General features: G+C 39.8%; 1 protein-coding gene across 1 annotated transcript in view; it reads left to right on the top strand.

Moving 5' to 3' along the window:
- Positions 1-3,530, top strand: part of SERTM1 (serine rich and transmembrane domain containing 1) — an 83,663-nt gene extending 80,133 nt beyond the window's left edge. Inside the window, exon 2 of the mRNA XM_040340395.1 lies at positions 2,845-3,530. Within this exon, the coding sequence (XP_040196329.1) occupies positions 2,957-3,289 (333 nt within the window). The 5' untranslated portion in view covers positions 2,845-2,956 and the 3' untranslated portion in view covers positions 3,290-3,530. The remainder of the gene's footprint in view (positions 1-2,844) is intronic.
- Positions 3,531-19,123: the final 15,593 nt, after the last annotated feature.

The raw sequence follows: 19,123 nt of genomic DNA, 5'->3' as shown, positions 1-19,123 counted from the left end.
GGAAGAGAAAGAACTCTTATCAGAAGTTTATTGCTGCCGGTGTCCCTGCTGGGAAAGTTCACTTTATTAGTTTATCCTGGTGACCATTGACACAGAGACAGAAAGTAAGGGAAAAATACAGAATTTCAAGTTGTCCTACAACAGGAATAATGGGGAAATCTTCCACATTTAATCTTTTTATTGGTTTTCATATCATAGGACAAAGACATAAAAATGATAACAGATATGGAAATAATTAACATATTATTAATAATACAACATATTCATAATAACATATCCAGGATATACAACAAACAAAGATACATTATTCATTAATATGATAATAGATGTGTAAAGCACCATTAATTGTAGGGACATAACCATTAATGAAGAGACCAATGTAAATATAGAAATGATAGCAAAAATATATAATTGAGCTAATATCTTGTTTGGGGGGATATTTTAACAGAAGAACATCATACAAAACAGGCTTGACATTATAAATCAAAGTCTCTTCAAATGATCATGAATTTAGATTCTGGTGTTTAGTCCAGCATACATAAAAGGTAACCAAAAAATCAAATAAAGAAAAGATAAAATACGGGGGGTTAGTATAATGGCAGTAAATTTTAGTTATCAATTTTGGTATTATCAAATTTAGTTTGGTGGTTATGTAAAGTGCAGGTCACCTTATCGTTAATCGTGATCCAATTTAATTTTTGTTTGACAAAGAACATCAAATATCACTACTGCTTAGAAATGTTCCATTGCGGACCCTTGGTCCACTTGGCACAGACAATAAAGTAAAATCCCCCATAAAAAGCAAAAAATAACTTGACAGTGATTTCAACCAGTTCCTATTTTATCCAATGTGATAAAAAAAAATTGTCTCTAAATATACTTAAATGAACACAAGCAAAATAAGGAGTAAGAGCAAATCCTATAGTATTTCTTCTACGAGACAGCATGCAACCCTTTTAAAAGGCATTGATGTGACCAAGCAGCAGTGTGACATCACATGAGATTGCCTCCCTTGTAAACACAGTTCAGTCATATATCCAAGCATTTTCCAAGGCTGTGATTTGCAGCACTAGTTTTCAAAGTTCATCTTGCTTAAACATTTTTGGAGCCAACTAAAGTCGTCCTATGATTGGAGTCAGTAAGGATATAGATGATGGACCATGTCCACGACCTTCGATTTTGCCTGTGGACACAGAGGCTGCTCGCCTTTCTTATTGCTGAATGGGAACTTTTGCCTCTCTCTGTAGGCCTGCCAGACGTTTCTGATAGTGTGGGGGTTATTCCCTACATTTTATTTGTAGCTATTGGAAGAGTTTTAGGGGGGATAAGTGGTGCTTGGGTGCGCTGTAAACCACGTAGCTTGGGTTCCTTGTAAATTGTGGTGTTTTGGTGCAGTAAACAGCACCTCAATGATCTTCAGTGTTATGCTAGAAACAAAGGGCAACCCTTATGTTAACACCAATAGATTCATGTTACTGCTGACTCCCTAAATTGTTTTTAATAAACACCGTAACAAAATAAGTCTTAAATAAAATAATGCTCAAACTCAAATGAACATAAAAAACTGTAACCTCAAACACCCACCTGAAAAAAAAAATGGTGATACAATTTTTTTAATGTAACCTATTTGGCAAGAACTGTTAACGATTAGTAATATGCGCTTTCTTTCATATACTTGTCCAAGTAAAAGTCCACACAAAAATGTATTTGAAGTCCACTATAGATGCTTCAAAGCCCTACATGCTTCCTGCTATATTGTTAGTTGAAATTCTTTCTGGGACTTGACAGGTTCATATTAAGAAACCAACTATGCATCAACTAATTATGGACCAGCGCCTGGTAAGCCCAGAAAACATTCAACCAAATATCTTTGGTGTACCTAGTACACACCTGATTAACTCATTCAATCCCATCTTTCTTGAGCTATTATTTTTCCGCTATCTTTTTATTCATTTATTTACCAATAATATTTTTCATTTTTGTTTGTTTTGTTAATGTTTTTTGCATTGTTTGCACTGTTCATTTATTTTTGTAGCAACAAATTTTCAAAATTACACATTTTATAAAAAAAGACATTATTTAATTTGTGAATAACATCATGCTTTGGACCAGAAACATAATTGTTGTGTCATTTTAAAGGTGACAAACTATAGAATAAAATGTACACTTTTTATATACAGTAACACTAGTTTTGCCAACCAAAAAATGATCCAAAAAATATATATCTATTACCCTGATATGCTAACTTATTGCTAAAATATTGAGACTATATCAGAAATGTAAACATTTCTGTGGGCCATATGAGGTATACTGGTCGAAAGCTCAAGTGGGTAAAGAGAAACTGTCACTATGTTCATGTAGAGCAAAGTGACAGGGTCTCCGCAAATGCCCCTAATGATCCCCTTATACTCACCTACCAGCATCACCTTGCTGGTTATTTCTCTGTTGGTGCTCCTTGGTATGGGGGAGCATATGACTTCCTGTCCTGTGACGGTGCTTGGGCCTAGCAGCCAATCGCTAGAGCTGAGCACTGTCACATGATGGAGGGAGTGATATAGCCATACCCCCTGGTTGCTAACATTACTGATTTAAGTTTCAGTACTGACTGAGGAAGGATAAGTAAGAAAGCAACAGCAACGTGAACATACTGTAAGGAGATTAGAGAGGCCCTTTGCAGAGACACTGTCACTTTGCCCTGCAGAGTCTCTTGCATTAACAATTCAACAGCTTCTGGGTAAAATATACCTATCGTTTAGCATTATCAAAGCAACATCGTGAAAAGTAAAACGTTTTTTTTTTTAGCACTGCATATATTATACAATTAAAATGCTTTATATATTTCAGGTTCACCTTTCATACCAAAGTGGATGACTGGATTGTAACTACACTGGTGTCTTTCAAAGATGTCCTGACTTGAATCTTTTTGAAAAAAAGAAAACACATTGCCCATGCCACTATGTCTGGATTTGGTCCTTCAGCACTTCTACCAGAAGACATCGGGAATGGAACATTCTTGGAATTGTTCCCTACCTCTCTCTCAACCTCAGTGGATTCCTCATCATCAACACCCAACCGTTTATCAAACGTTTACGTCTACGTGTCCATCTTTCTTAGCCTGTTGGCCTTTCTTCTTTTGCTGCTTATTATAGCTCTTCAGAGACTAAAAAATATCATATCCTCGACGTCATCTTATCCTGAATACACAAGTGACGCAGGGAGCTCCTTCACTAACTTAGAAGTTTGTAGTATTTCTTCCCAGAGGTCTTCTTTTTCTAACCTTTCTTCATAAAAAGAGATTAAACTGAATTCTTAAAGACAGGAAACCTGAAATTCTTGCATGTGGATAACACCTTTGAATCTGAACATACATCCCTTATTCTGTTTGATATGATGCTGCTTTTTAGCTCAATTTTGCTTTTGTCATTTATTCGTTTTGTCTGCTCTGTGCCCAGTTTCAGTCAACGTGAATGTTTTTTCATGTTAAATTAACTTATCAAGCAAATGTACTCTCTTTAATCAGGACGCTCTGGGAGATCCTTCATATTATAGAACTCTTGATCTAAACACCAACCTGTGCTTTTTCTCCTGCACATAAACTGCCACACACTGTACCTCTATCATACTTGGCAATTATACTTGCATTTACTAGTCATCTGTAAATTTGTTACATTTAAAGAGATTATTTTGGGATAAATATTTCTACTTATATTTTTTCTTTTTGGCATGCACAATATCCAATGACCAAACTAGCACAAGTTTAACATACTTTTAGGTAAAAGGTGGGATAATATATGTGTACTTCGTATTACGTCTTACCTATGGGATATCTATGAAAACAATATGTTGCAATGGTTTAAGAGTAATATATGTACTTGAGCATGACATTTATTAGTTCACTTTGAGAAATGAAATTTGGCTTATTTCCTATGGGCTGTACAAAAATCTGTTAAACATAAGCAACACATTAGTGTATCACCAAACCAAAGGATCTTTCCCCTTAAATGGCCAGTACACACGATCCGAATATTGCACGAAAAATGTCGTCTGAGGAAGAATCGTACGATAATCGGATCATTAGTACAGGGCTTCCGTGAGCCGATCATGACAGTTCATCCGATATTATTTTATCGGACATGCACGAAAATTTTTCTCATACGATACCAGACGTACGATTTTCATTTGGTCAGTACAGTTGTTGTCCGAAAATGCAACACAAATACATTACAACACATGACATCACTTCCAATTTTTTTTCTGTCGTACGATAATTTTCGTGACTTTAGTAACCTATTCAATTTCTACTTGCAACTAGTAAACGAAAAAAGTCGGACGATCCGTCGTCCGATTTTCGGATCGTGTGTACGTGGCAAAAGGGTCAGTCCGGCCAAAATGGATGCTGTTGGGCTTAGCCTTTTGAGTCTGTTCACCAGCCCTGATTCCCAGATAGCAAGCAATTAAGCTGCAAGTTTGAAAACGCCTTGATAAGCTATTGCTAGACTTGCCAAGCTTCACAAGTTTGTTGCACAATTGGGGCAAGTCCGATTTTCTATGACTCCAGATCAACTTTCTTTGCAAACATTCTGCAAGTCTGCTGCAAGTTCTGGTTTTGTTAAGTTGTGCAATAGTCATCCCACCACAGGGGTCACTGTGACTGAATCTTCATGCTGTAAACTTGCAGAGCTCTTGCTGTAGGCCACTGCAAATTTGCTGTTGCTAGAGACTTGCCACGCAAATTTGATACAAATTGGTAAAATGTCAACTAGAACTTGTGCTCTGCAAGTGTACAACTGGCAAGTGTAAATGGGCAGCATGTTGACAAACTTACAATTCAACACTGTCACAAGTTTGTGGCAAGTTATCCTTGCTATCTGGGTTGTAGGTATTGCTTTAAAGGGGTTGTAAAGGAAAACATTTCTTTCCCTAAATAGCTTCCTTTACCTTAGTGCAGTCCTCCTTCACTTACATGATCCTTCGATTTTTCTTTTAAATGTCCTTATTTCTTCTGAGAAATCCTCACTTCCTGTTCTTCTGTCTGTAACTACACACCGTAATGCGAGGCTTTCTTCCTGGTGTGGAGAAAGCCTCTTGAGGGGGGAGGGGGAGCAGGAGTGTCAGGAAGCCCACTAACACACAGCTCCTTTCTCTATCTACAAAGTAGAGTGCCCAGACTTGCCTGCTCGCCCCATCCCCCTTCAAGAGGCTTTCTCCACACCAGGGAGAAAGCCTCACATTACAGTTTGTAGTTACAGACAGAAGAACAGGAAGTGAGCATTTTTCAGAAGAAATAAGGACATTTAAAAGCAAAATGGAAGGATGAGGTAAGTGAAGGAGGACTGTACTAAGGTAAAGGAAGCTATTTAGGGGGAAAAAAATCCTTTACGGCCCCTTTAATCTACTGGGTTGTTCACTTCATACTTAAATGGGGGGCAATGCACAAAACTTCTAGTAAGTCCTTGTGCAGAGTATCTGATCACTATTTAAAGCCAGTTTATGAATCAATCTACACGCACAACACACCCATAACCAAAGTAACAGTTTTGGGTTGACTGGACCATTCAGTTAAGGTTGTGAATAAAATAATGTCTCTATTCAGAACTGTATTCTCTTTAAGGCACCCATTTGCAAGAGTTGGCAGCACACAAGCACAATAATTACAGTTTTTAATTACTTTTTTAATCTGCTCTTTTCTGGCCAACTCTTGCCCTTGTGGGTAATTCAGTAAATAATTAGAGCATGCATGAAGTCAGTGAAGATGCTTCAAATTCTCAAACAACAGAGAAGTCATAGAATGCTCCATAGGTTAAACAGGCCCTGTCATCAATAGCACTTTTTTTCCCTATAATAATTATCTTGCAAGGTTGTTGACCAAAGGGAGCTATCGTGTGAGTGGGCCAAAAACAGCACAATTCTGTAACAAAGCAATGGCTCAAAACATTCATTCCAGAAGCATGGCACGTTACCATATAGAGCAACAAAACGGCTTATCGGGAATCACCCATTAATATGTGAAATGCTTATCAAACATCATGACCTTTATGATAAAAAGGCAAAGAACATTGTGCAAGTGTGCTCTTTGCTTTATAATAAGGCCAGATACAAATCATTTTATTTTACCACACCAAGGTGAAACTCTATAAAGTCCGATAAATTCCCTTGTGAGTAGGTTTGCTCTTTGTGCTGTACTGACCCAAATCTTTATAAAAACTAAAGAGCAGTTCAGTCAATGTTCATAATACAGCTGTCAATGATGAGGGCCCGTCACAGACACATCTGGGCTCACACTGTCTACCAACGATCTTAAAGTGTGTATTTGTGTATTGACTGCCTTCCCAGTTCCACAAACAAAGACAAAATTGTTAAAATGTTATAAGTAAAGATTAACATAGCTCTGCATATGTGATTTATAAAAATGTTTTTGCTTGGACAAGAGGACCTGTATAATGGAAGTTTTGCCCAAAAATGCAAACATAGGGAAAATAACTATTTAAATCAGTATTGTCTGTAGGCTTCCAACAGCTGATCTTTTCCACAGTACTAACTTACATGGCTTGCTCCATACTGTGTCTCTGGCAACCATCTTGGTAAGGAGCAGGGAAGCCCCCTTCCCCCCGGTGACTCATGATCTAATGACTGATGGGGAAATATCAGAGAAGCAGGTGTTGAAGTGCAGAATGCACAGATCCAGAAAATGTATGAAGCAGAAAGATCTTTTCACTGTGTGCCCTCAGCAGTGCCTTAGATCAAAGATCTCCAAACTGCGGCCCAGGGGCCAGATGCAGCCCTTAGCTTGCTTTTATCCGGCCCTTGCTATTTTATTCGCTGACACCAATGAAGAGCAAAATTCCTCCTAATGACATCAATGATGGGGCACATATCCTACAAATGACATCAAAGATTGGGCACAGTTCCTCCCAATGACACCAACAATTGGGCTCAATGAAATCAATGATGGGGCACAATTCCTCCCGCTGATACCAATGATGGGTGATTTTATACTCCTACTGACGATGGCCACAGTCCGGCTCCCCTAAAGTGTGAAGGACAGTAAACCAGACCTTTGTTTCGAAAGTTTGGAGACCTCTGCCTTAGATGATCTATGGGGTACAGGACAAGAGTGCCTAGGGACTAGGCACATATGTCAGGGAGTATACGGCTATTTTTCAGGAGTATTTCAAGGCAAAGGGTAGATCCTTCAGGCTGGATTTGCACCATTGCAGTGCTTTAACATGTGTTATGCTGCATCCACATGAATAGGCTGCCTAATGCACCAAAAAAGGGGCATGCCCTATTCTTTCTAACAAACTTCACAACAATGCATAGTAGTTTTATACCATGCATTCTGATGTGCTGCAATGCATTTGGTAAGGTATTGGGCTGCCGTAACCAATGTGACACCACAGTGCAGCAACATGCATAATGTGTGTTTATGCATAATATGGTAATGTGTGTGTTACTGCAGTGCAATAATGTGAACCCAGCCTCAGTGTACAACTTAAGCACAATTAAATATGTCTAGATCTTCCCTGTTATATAGTAAATCTTCACTCAGTTCAGTTCAGGTACACTTTAAGCAGTGCTTGATATTGTGAATCAAAATGATGGAAATTACAGACAGAATAGATATCAACATGCATGAATACATGAGCGTTTCAGTAAAAAAAGGTATTCTGGTCATTAGATCCCCTGACAATGAATTATGATGATCATTTCTTTTTCAAATTCTGACCTTTAAATCCAGCTGCCAGTTACAAAGTACCATCAGTGTTCAGAAAGGCACACTAACCACAGTAATATTTGACAGCATCATTCCTTAATGCTACTGATGTGATAAATAAATCACTTTCCTCATAGTGTTCCTCAGTACTTTACGCCTTGCAATGGATCTTAATCCTGTGCCTTTGACAATCTCCACCAATGTATACATATAATGTTAAATGTTTTAATTGTCTGTGCTACATACTGTAAAAATAAATGTAAATATATACAGTTTGTCATTTTTTTTATACGTCTTAGTCTTTTACAAATTTTAATTAACCAATCAGTAATGGGCATTTATAAACATCTGAAACGTTATTCTTACAGCGGAGTTCCACCTATTTAAAAGTCAGCAGCTACAAAAAGTGTAGCTGCTGACTTTTAATAATTAGACACTCACCTGTCCCACGGTCCAGTGATGTTGGCGAACAGTCACACTCCTCTCCCCCTCCTCTTCTCTGTGGCTTCACAGCCGGGCACGCACTGCGCATGCATGAGCCGTGCTGCATGCTGTGAATGGGCGGGCAAACTTCTGGGACCTGACGTGTCCCAGAAGATTGCAGGAAGGGAGGGGGGAGTGTGAACTTCCTTCTGGTGCCGCGGAGGCCTTGGAGGAAGTGGAAGCTGGATGCCTCTAAATAGAGGGTATCCGCTTCCCCCTGCTTTAAGGCCCCTTTCACATTGGTGCACTTTGGCATGCTTTTCCAGGGCAATAAAGCGAATGAAAACTATGTAACTGTTCACACTGCATTTTGAAAAGTCTTGCATGCTGCATCTTTGGTGTAGTTATTCAAAAGCGAATCGAAAAGGCACCTTTTTTATTCAAAAAACAATGGGAACACATTTGAAGCGCATCAGTGTGAGTGGACTGTAAGTTGTTATGATAATATAGAACTACCTCCCAGGGATGAGAATGTATGCTGTTATTTAGTTATATTTGCTTTCTGTAAAACTAAAATATCTGCCCAGTGTCAGATGGTAAGATATAGACAACTTATTACTTGCTTTTGTGGTTCGTTTCGTTCCGAATTAATATTCAGACAATTTTTTTTTTATTCAGAGATATCCGAATATCCAAAAACCCAAATTACAGTATAAGCGAAGTTTACCTAATGCTCCGAATAACGAAACTAAATTTGTCTGAATTTCCGAAATTTAAATCGAAATTCAAATAGAATTTTACACCAAATTCCATTCCAATTCGAACTGTAAAGATATTTCTGAATTTAAAGACTGTTAGCCGGATTCAGTAAGACTTACGACGGCGTATCAGTAGATACGCCGTCGTAAGTCCGAATGCGCGCCATCGTATCTTTAAGCGTATTCTCAAACTGAGATACGCTTCTCTGTTGCTAGGATACGACCGGCGTAAGTCTCCTACGCCGCCGTATCTTAGCAGCATATTTACGCTGGCCGCTAAGGGCGTGTACGTGGATTTTCGCCTAGAATATGCAAATGACCTAGATACGCCGATTCACGAACGTACTTGCGCCCGATACGCTGTTTACGTAAGGCGTTTTTCCGGCGTAAAGATAAACCACCAAAAAGATGGCGCAGCCCATGCAAGGTATGGACGTCGGAACAGCCGTCGTATTTTACGTCATTTGCGTAAGCATACGTGAATGGGGCTGGGCATAGGTTACGTTTACGTAGAAAGCAATGAGTATTTGCGACGTGATTCTGAGCATGCGCACACATGCGCCATACGATTGGCGCTTTATTTACATGGGGTCACGATTCATTACCATACTACACACCCCCTACCTGCCTATTTTGAATTAGCCGGGGTTACGCCGGGCCATTTGCGCTACGCCGACGTAACTTAGGAGGCAAGTGCTTTGTAAATACAGTACTTGCCTCACTATGTTACGTCGTCGTAGTGCAAATGGGATGCGCTACTCCGGCATAAAGATACGTGCTTCTACGTGAATCTGGCCATGTGTGTTCTTAGAGTACCATTTCGAAATAATGCTGTTTTTGTTAAGTCAAAGGTCAAAGGTGATTTAAAGAGTCATTGAAATCATTTGATGAAGATTTTTCTTTTGTTTGTTCACTTTGCCGCTTTTGCATAATAAAAAAATAAAAAAAATTTGTTTCGACCGATTCTAAATTTATCGATTTGAACGTTTCGAATTGAAAAAAGTCAGTAAATTCAAAGAAAATTTCAAAAAAGACAATCAAATTCCGAACACGATTTCCAAATATCAATCCCGAATACGAATTAAACAAATAGACCGAATTTAACTAAACAAAATAACTAGATTAGCGAATCTAAACGAAACAAAACACATTTTTTCGTCATGCACATGTCTAATTCAGACACTTCCTGGGCTTCAGAAGGAGAATAAAACTGTATATTAAATATACTTTAGTTATTTATGTATCTCTGAGTGTCAGGCCTGAAAAGAGTCTGTTGGGGCTTTTGTGCCTGACGCTCAGCTTTACTCTTTCTAATAGAAGTTATACAGGCAAATCTGAAATTGAGTAATCCATGAGCGCATAATCTGCATTATTAAAATAATGCAAGGGTAGACATTGTCATCACATTATTAGAACATTATCTGTAAATATTATCACAGTTATACTGTATGATACTGTATTATACTATATCAGCATTGCTAATACCACTGTCAAGTCCACATATAAATTATTAATATATAAAATAGTATTAAGTCCATGTTTTAGATCATGTTTTATGTTACACCCATATTCAGGGTGGAATATGAAGCATGGTCACATACACCATACCTAAAACCCAAAACCATCCCTCTTACCAAAATCACATCATGCAGCATTTTGCCTACAAGGTATCCTACATGTTCCATCCCAGTTCATTGAAACTAGACATCCATCTTCCAAGGTGTTTTTTCATTCATACAGCTATGTTGGCCCCACACAGCTGTGCCATTTTAAAAACGTGACAGCGGATGCGGGGAGAGGAACCCTGCCTTCTGTTGCAGTGGTTTGGGTGGTCGAAGGGGGTAAAGTATACCTAAAGGCAACCCTTTTTTTTTTTAGTTATGGACAGAGTGGAGAAGGATTAGAACTCCTGTCAGTACTTATTGCCCCCGTTAAGGAGATTCACCCTCTCTATATGTCCTGTATACCAGTATCATTGAAAGTGAAAGTAGTAGGTAATCCCAAATTTCTTGGCTGTCCCCAGAAAAGTAATAAGAGGAGAATGCTTCCAATTGTGACACTAGTTCTGGTGACCTGGGGGTCCCCAAGGAATTCCCTTAATTTGCAGGGATTTCCTCTCATTTATTGTTTGGCTATAAGACAGAAAGTGAAGGAATATCTCCAAAATGGTACACAGCTGGCAAAAACAAATTTGATGGGTATAACCCTCCCTTGCTCTATCCAAAATGGAAAAAAGTGTTGCCTATAGTTCTACTTTAACAGTAACATGTTACCAAACATAGAAAAAATATCTAACTGTACTCCATAACAAACCTCCTCCTGAATAAAAATTTCTGACTGGACAAATTATACACAAGTACTTGTAATTGTTTCAAAGGCACATTTGGATTGACAGTTAGATTGGCGATAAAGTTAACAAAGGATATTGGATATCATTTTCCAGATTGCCTTCATCAGATGTCTATATACAAGCTCATATTCCAAAATGATCAAATTGAAAAGCTTATCTTAGGTTACTAAAATAATTGATGGTCGGTGTGAGCCATTTACTAGTTCTTGTGAAAGAGAAAGGTCCTTTGTTCCTGGTTCTAAATCAAACAGCAAGTTCAGACCAGTCCTACAATTTAGACATTTCAGAGTGGAGTTCCTAGAGACCATCATTTCGATAGTTGGGGAGAAAGATTGGATGTGTTTGATAGATCTCCCCAAGGCCTACTTTCATTGGCCAGTGGTTGCATATCACCAAACATTGTGGTAAAGACCAACCATTAAAAAGTATCTCCAACTTTGGCCTAGAAACCTCCCTGCAAACATTTTTGAAGATTCGCCTTTTTTCTCAGAACCTCTGCTTAAAGGGGTTGTAAAGGTTTGTCTTTTATTTTCTAAATTGGTTCCTTTAAGCTAGTGCATTGTTGGTTCACTCACCTTTTCCTTTGATTTCCCTTCTAAATGTTGTTTTTCTTTGTTTGAATTTCTCACTTCCTGTTTCTCCTCGGTAAGCTTTCCACCATCATCTGAGCGGTGGAAAGTCATTTAGAACAGCTTACTGAACACCTTACTGAGGAGGAACAGGAAGTGAGAAATTCAGACAAAGAAAACAAAGAAAAAAAACATTTAGAAGGGAAATTGAAGGAAAAGGTAAGTGAACCAACAATGCACTAGCTTAAAGGAACCTATTTAGAAAATAAAAAACGAACCTTTGTAACCCCTTTAAGCCTTGCCACTTGCTATTTATTTAGGCCCAGATTCTCAAAGCAAAGGGCTTACGACGGCGCAACGCCATTTGCGCCGTCGTAAGTCCTAATCTGGGCCGTCGTATCTATGCGACTGATTCTTAGAATCAGTTACGCATAGATATCCCTTAGATCTGACAGGCGTAAGGCTCTTACGCTGTCAGATCTTAAATGCAATTTTTTTTCCTGCCGCTAGGTGTCGCCTCGTCGTTTTCCCCGTCGTCTATGCAAATTAGCTATTTACGCGAGATTCCTGAACGTACGCGCGGACGACGCAGTGAATTTACGACGTTTCCGTAAGCGTAAACTTGCCCCTGCTATATGAGGGGCAAGTTTACGAAGGTCCGTCGTATGCCTTGTTAAGTATGGCATCGGGTCAGCGTCGGCTTTTTCCGTCGTTTACGTCGTTTTCCTAAGTCGTCCGCGAATACGACTTTACGTCAATGACGCTCACGTCGGCGTCATTGACGTTTTCCGTTGTGAGCTGGAGCATGCGCACTGGGTTATTTTTCCGCTCGGCGCATGCGCAGTTCGATCGGCGCGGGGGCCGCCCCCTTTGAATTACGCGGCCTTACGACGGGCCATTTACACTACGCCGCCGCAAATTACGGAGCAAGTGCTTGGAGAATACGGCACTTGCTCCAGTAATTTGCGGCGGCGTAGTGTAAATGGCTTACGCTACGCCGCCGCGGATTCTACAAGAATCTGGCCCTTAGTGTACATTTTGAAAAAATCTTGGTGTAGAGTGGTTTATTTCTTCTCCCCCTCTGTAACCATTGCTTGCTTTGTCCCGTAGTATGCTGACATAAAAAGGTTTTCCTGGCCGATTATCATACGTTTCCATGTTCTTCTGTCCTGAGGATCCTTGTGATGGAACACGGGGGGGATTGTCTGTCTTATCTATAGACTAGCTTATGGGTGGTTGTACGAGGTCAGAGGAAGAGAAGTTGGCCCATAGTATGCCAATATGAAGATAAGCTAGGAAATGAAAACTACATTAAGTATTTGAAAACAATTTTTCATAAACCATGTAAAAGGAAATACTGGACTATACCAAAAGCTTTTAATGTTATAAGTCCAAAATCAGAATCCTTTTTGATGACAGACCGCTCAATATTTGTTGCATGAGAATTTGACATTGTTTTGCAGCGTTCTTCAACGTATTTATCAGTAAAGTTAAAAAAAATTGTCGGTGACTTCAAAGTAGGTTGCTGCCTTATTTCTGTTAATTTGTAATACAAAAAGTAAGTTTGATTTGTATTCATTTTTAAACAAACAAGAAACTCTAATTACCATCCTCCTTCTGTATCTCTCATTCAGAATAAGATTTTTGCAAGCAAAGCAACATATGTCAGCATCATTTGCAATAATAAGGCGGTGTGGAGGTACTGTTTGTAGGAGAGCTCAATTGCAACTGTCAGACGGACTCATTATTGCAGACAAAATGCTGGGAATCAGCCTGTAGAGAGAAGAGAAAATCCTTTGCTGTGTGTGCAATGTTAAAATGAAGTCCAAATCCAGAACAAGGGTCAAATCAGATTTTCAAACATTTGTTGGAACTTTAAAAGTAAGTGCTAGTTAACAACATTTTGTATAGCAATTATTACTATTATTAGTCACAACAACATGTGCTTAAAGTGTTTGTTATCCTAAAAAAAAAAAGCATCCTGTTCCTTTAACCACTTCCCGCGCGGCCTATAGCAGAATGACGGCTGGACGGTGATTCAGTTATCCTGACTGGGCATCATATAATGTCCAGTAGGATAACAGCTGCCGCGCGCCAGTGGGGGCGCGCATTGCGGCGATCGTTGTTGCGGTGTGTCAGTCTGACACACCGCTACACAGATCTCGGTAAAGAGCCTCTGACGGATCAGCCGTGTCCAATCTCGGCTGATCATGATGTAAACAGGAAGAGCTGTTGATCAGCTTTTCCTCACTTGCGTCTGACAGATGCGAGTAGAGGAGAGCCGCTCGGCATGACGGTCTCCCCTCAGGTGCCCGCCCAGGACCACCAGGATGCCGTCAGGACCAACAGGGATGGCCACCACACTGGACCACAAGGTATGCCACCCTAGACCACCAGGGATATGCCAATCAGTGCCCAGGCAGCTGTCAATCAGTGCACATCAGCAATGCCTGCCAGTGCCATCAGTGATGCCTATCAGTGCCATCTATCAGTGCCGCATATCAGTGCCAAGTATAAGTGCCCATCAGTGCCAAGTAGTGCCCATCAGTGCCGCCTATCAGTGCCACCCTTAAGTACCCATCAGGGCATCCTTTCAGTGCCCATCAATGTCACCTATCAGTGCCCACCAGTGCCACCCATGAGGGCCCATCAGTGCCACCTATCAATGCCCGTCAGTGCTGCATATCAGTGCCACCCATCAGTGTCACCTACCAGTGCCCATCAGTGCCGCCTATTAGTGCTCAACATCAGTGCCACCTCATTGGTGCCACCTTATCAGTACTCATCAGTCAAGGAGAAAACTTACTTTTTTTTTTTTTAAAACAGAAACAAAAGAAAAACATTTTATACAAATTCTGTTTGGGTACAGTGTAGCTTAACCATGCAATTGTCATTTAAACAGCAACAGCACTGAAAGCTGAAAATTGGCTTGGACAGAAAGGGGGTATAAGTGCCTGGTATTGAAATGGTTAAAGTCTGAATGACAGCGCAGTGCTTGTGCTGTGTAAATTGGGGGAGAGAAGATAGGGGACACAGAGACTGTTTTTAAAACATTTTATTGTTTTATTCCAGGTTTTTTAGAACATAGAGCGATAAATGACACAGCATAAGCACTATGCTGTCTATCATGCTTTAACCTCCCTGGCGGTATGATTCTGTCTGGAATTACGTACCAAAAGCGGTACATTTATTTTGCAAGGAAATTGGCGTTTTATACTGTAGGCCTGTAATTTTTAGAAATAACTCACTTAAATCTGACCAAGCAAGAGTCTTGTAGGCATCCCGGGTATGATTTTTTTTTTTAAAACAAAATTATAAATTATAATATAATAAATAATTATAAATAATTATAACAAATAATAATATAATTATAATAAAAATTATTCAATAATGTAATCAACTCAAAATCACTGAAATTTGCAGTTGCAGAATTGTCGCTGTCATTATTTTATTTTTTTTATGACGAATTTCCCCGCAAATCGCTATCGCACATTTCTGCAAGTGATTATAATTTATTATCGCTGTTTTCTAGCTGATCTAAAACCATTTTTGACATAAAGGGACACTTTTGGACAATCTACAGTTTTTAGGCAGAAATGACATTTTTTATTATATAAAAGAACATGTAGGACACTGGGCAGACCACTAGGGACAGGGGGGGTGTGTATTTTTTACATACAGTACTGTAATCTATAAGATTACAGTATACTGTATGTAATGTGTTTGTTTACTTTTTTGAATTTGGCGCCGTTCTCCGTCCCCGTGCGTCGTAACGTCGCAGGGAACGGAGATCGGCGTCACACGGGGACTGTGAATCGAGCGAGGAGGTCCCGCTCGCTCACACAGCGGGTGGCATCGCTGGATCCAGGGACAAGGTGAGTAAACCAAGCCTGTGGATCCAGCGAAAGGTAAGCCCGTCCAGCCCGAGCGTGACTCGGGTTTGCCGATCCTAACATGTAAAACCAACCCCGAGTCACGCTCGTGTTTACCGTCAGGGGGGTTAAAGGATCACAATATTTTTTTTTCCAGAAGAAGATGACATGACTGTATTTGAATAAATATAGATTATTGTACATACCATAAATAAATAAGCCCTAGTGTGCTTAGCCAAAATTATTGTAAGACCCAGTCTTATTTTCAGGGAAACACAGTAGTATAGGTTATACTAGGAAAAAAGGGGAAAAAAAACTGCGCCAAAAATGAAAATAAAATGGAATTATGAAAATATATGGTCCAAATGTGAAGAAAAAACAAGTGTATCTGTAAAAGTGAGGAAGCTGCAACCTGCTGATAAACAAACTTGGAAAAAAGGGTGGTTGCGCTAACTATAGTGGGTCTGCATAGCGTATAAACACAAATAGTGATTACCGTTAATGCATGTAAATTAGTGAAAACACAGAATTGCATATAATAATCCGATAAAGTGAACCAAAGGTTATTAATGTAGCAAATAAATATGGTGAACAGATGAGTCCACAGAAACACACATGGTAGTCCGATAAACTGTCATATAGTGTTAATGGAACAAAATAGGTGATTATAAACTAGTCCAAAATAAAACCAATAAATGGTGTAATTTGTATCAAACATTTGGTGTGAAGATGATGAATTAACTCCAAAACTTAGGACACCCGTGTAACAACAGTCTTTCTCCTATGCTGTAATAGCTTCATACAAGACTTGTAAGATGTGATCCACCACCGAAAAAAAATGCCTGCTTACCGGATCTAGTTGACCTCCCTTTACAGAGGGTCAAAGACAGCCTTGAGATAATATGTTCAATCGCCTCCAGCTGAATCCAAAACATGGCGGTCCGGGACAACACACTCGTAGGTTTAGTGGATTCCAATCTCAAAGGTCATACCGAAAAAAACAAAATGGCTCCCATAGTGTCTCCTGCAGGTAAACCCGTTCCTGTTTAGGTGAAGTGGGGAGTGACGTTACTGCGCCGTTCCACCATGCGCCGTTTCGCAACAGAATTGCGTCTTTCAGGGGCAAAAAAAATTGTGTGCACGGCCTTAACAACCCATTTTAGCTGATAACACACAAACAATTCTATTTCCTCATGTCTTTATTAGACACAACCATTAAACATTCACAGGACTGGCAGAAAAAGTAAGGGAACCCTCAGCGTTAAAAGCTTGTGAAGCCCTCCATTGGCAGCAATGACTTCCAGCAAATGCTTTTGGTAGCTCAGAGTCTGACCTGCACAGCTTTCTGGAGACATTTTTGACCATGCCACTTTACAAATTTGCTTCAGCTCAGACATTGTACGATGTCTGGTGTGTGTCATTCCACAGCATCTCTTTGGGGTTAAGGTCTGGGCTCAGACCATACCACTCCAAAAGGCAATTTTGTTTTTTTCTGAAGCCAGTCTGTGGTGGATTTACTTTGATGCTCAGGGTCATTGTCCTGCTGCATCATCCGACTTCTATTCAGCTTCAGCTGGTGGGCAGCCACCCTGACATTATCCTGTAGGATATTTTGGTAAACTTAAGAATTTATTTCTCCCTCAACGATGGCATGTGGTCCAGCCAATCAAGCCCAAATCCTAAAGTTTCCTTGACCATACTTCACCTCTGGGATGATGTTTTGATGTTGGTAAGTTGTGCCCATTTTGAGCCATACATAGTGCTGAGTATTCTTCCCGAACAATTCAACTTTGTGGCATCAGTCCACAAAACATTTTGCCATTAGTGTTGCGGTTTGCTAAGCTGCTCTTTGGCAAACTTTTTGGAGAGCAGCAGCTTTGTGTTGTTCTGCCATAGACACCCAACTGTTCAAAGACTTTAGTATGGTAGACTCATAAACAGGAATATGAATTGGTGTTATCAACTTAAGCACATTATGTATGTCTATTGTTTTGACTTGATGAGGATCAGATCACATTTTATGGCGAATTCCTGCAGAAAAACAGGAAATTCCAAAGGGGTTCACATACATTTACTTGACACTGTATGTATACATATAAATATGTGTGTGTATATTAAGAGGCCACGATCCATATAATTTTATTTGTATAATAGAACAGATATTGCCTGACATCATGGTTTGTACATCAGTAACCATATTAACCTATAAAACTCCCTTTAGGGAATATTTCAAAGAATGAAAGGTCAAATGTAATATGTCTTCTGAATCTGCAGAGTCTTAGTAAATGACATTTGTCTGTAATTATAAAGGAAACTGATATCTTTGCTATTGTGCTCCCAATAAAGTATATGATATTTGACCAAATTGCTCCAACCTGAGCCATAATTTAAGACAAACCTTTTATTATATTATCTATTATTGGAATTCCTCACACTAAGCATTAAATTTCAAAACAGGTTGGACAAAATATACAAACTGATGAAAGCGTTTTAGAAGATTTGCTATTTCTACAGTGTGCTACAGCAGTCTGTAGAGTCAGACATACACTATGTTGTCAAAAGTATTGGGACGCCTTTACACACACATGAACTTTAATGGCCTTCCAGTCTTAGTCCATAGGGTTCAATATTGAGTTGGTGCACCCTTTGCAGCTATAGTGGAACTTCCGCTTTAAGCACTCCTCGCCACCTTACATGCTACATTTGGCATGTCATTTTTTTGAAGGGGGGATTGGGGGCTTCGGTAGGAGTGGGACTTCTACCCAGGGACCGCCTAGGCGACTCCTCTTCTCGACTTGGCGGCCCCTCCCTCTAGGCGATCTCCCACGTGACAGGTCCCAGGAGATTGCCTGTCCACTTCTAGAGCGCAGTGTAACTCGCGCATGCTCAGTGAGTGCCTGGCCGTGAAGCCGAAAGTTGTCTCGGCAGGGTGCCCACACTGTGAATGAAATCTTCTGGGAAGGCTTTCCACAAGGTTTAGGAGTGTGTCTATGGGAATGTTTTACTATTCTTCCAGAAGCTCATTTGTGAGGTTTTAAAAAATAAATACAAATCTGATCACTTGTATTGCTGTCACAAGGAATGTAAACATCCCTTGTGACAGTTATAGGCAGTGACAGGTACTTTTTATGGAGAGATCTGGGGTCGGACTCAAAGTGCCCCCTTTGTACTTAAAAGTATTCAAAATGCCAAAATATGCATTTTGGATTACCTTGAATTTGTTTAAATCAGTGGCATTGACAGCGGAGTTAACCAAAAGTGACAAAGTGATGTTACTTCCAGGTTACTGGTTGGAGCGGCGGAAGACCGTGAGAGGAGAGACGGTAACCAGCAAGTGTTATAGGGGGCATCTACACTGATAATCAGGACACTGATCATTAGTGTCCTGGTGATCAGTGCAGCTAAAACAGTGCCCATCAGTGTTGCATATCAGTGCC

Source organism: Rana temporaria, chromosome 2 (assembly GCF_905171775.1).
Source record: "Rana temporaria chromosome 2, aRanTem1.1, whole genome shotgun sequence".
In the NCBI taxonomy this organism is placed as follows: Eukaryota; Metazoa; Chordata; class Amphibia; order Anura; family Ranidae; genus Rana; species Rana temporaria.
The sequence above is the reverse complement of the archived record's forward strand: the minus strand, read 5'-3'. Positions and strand labels throughout refer to the sequence as shown.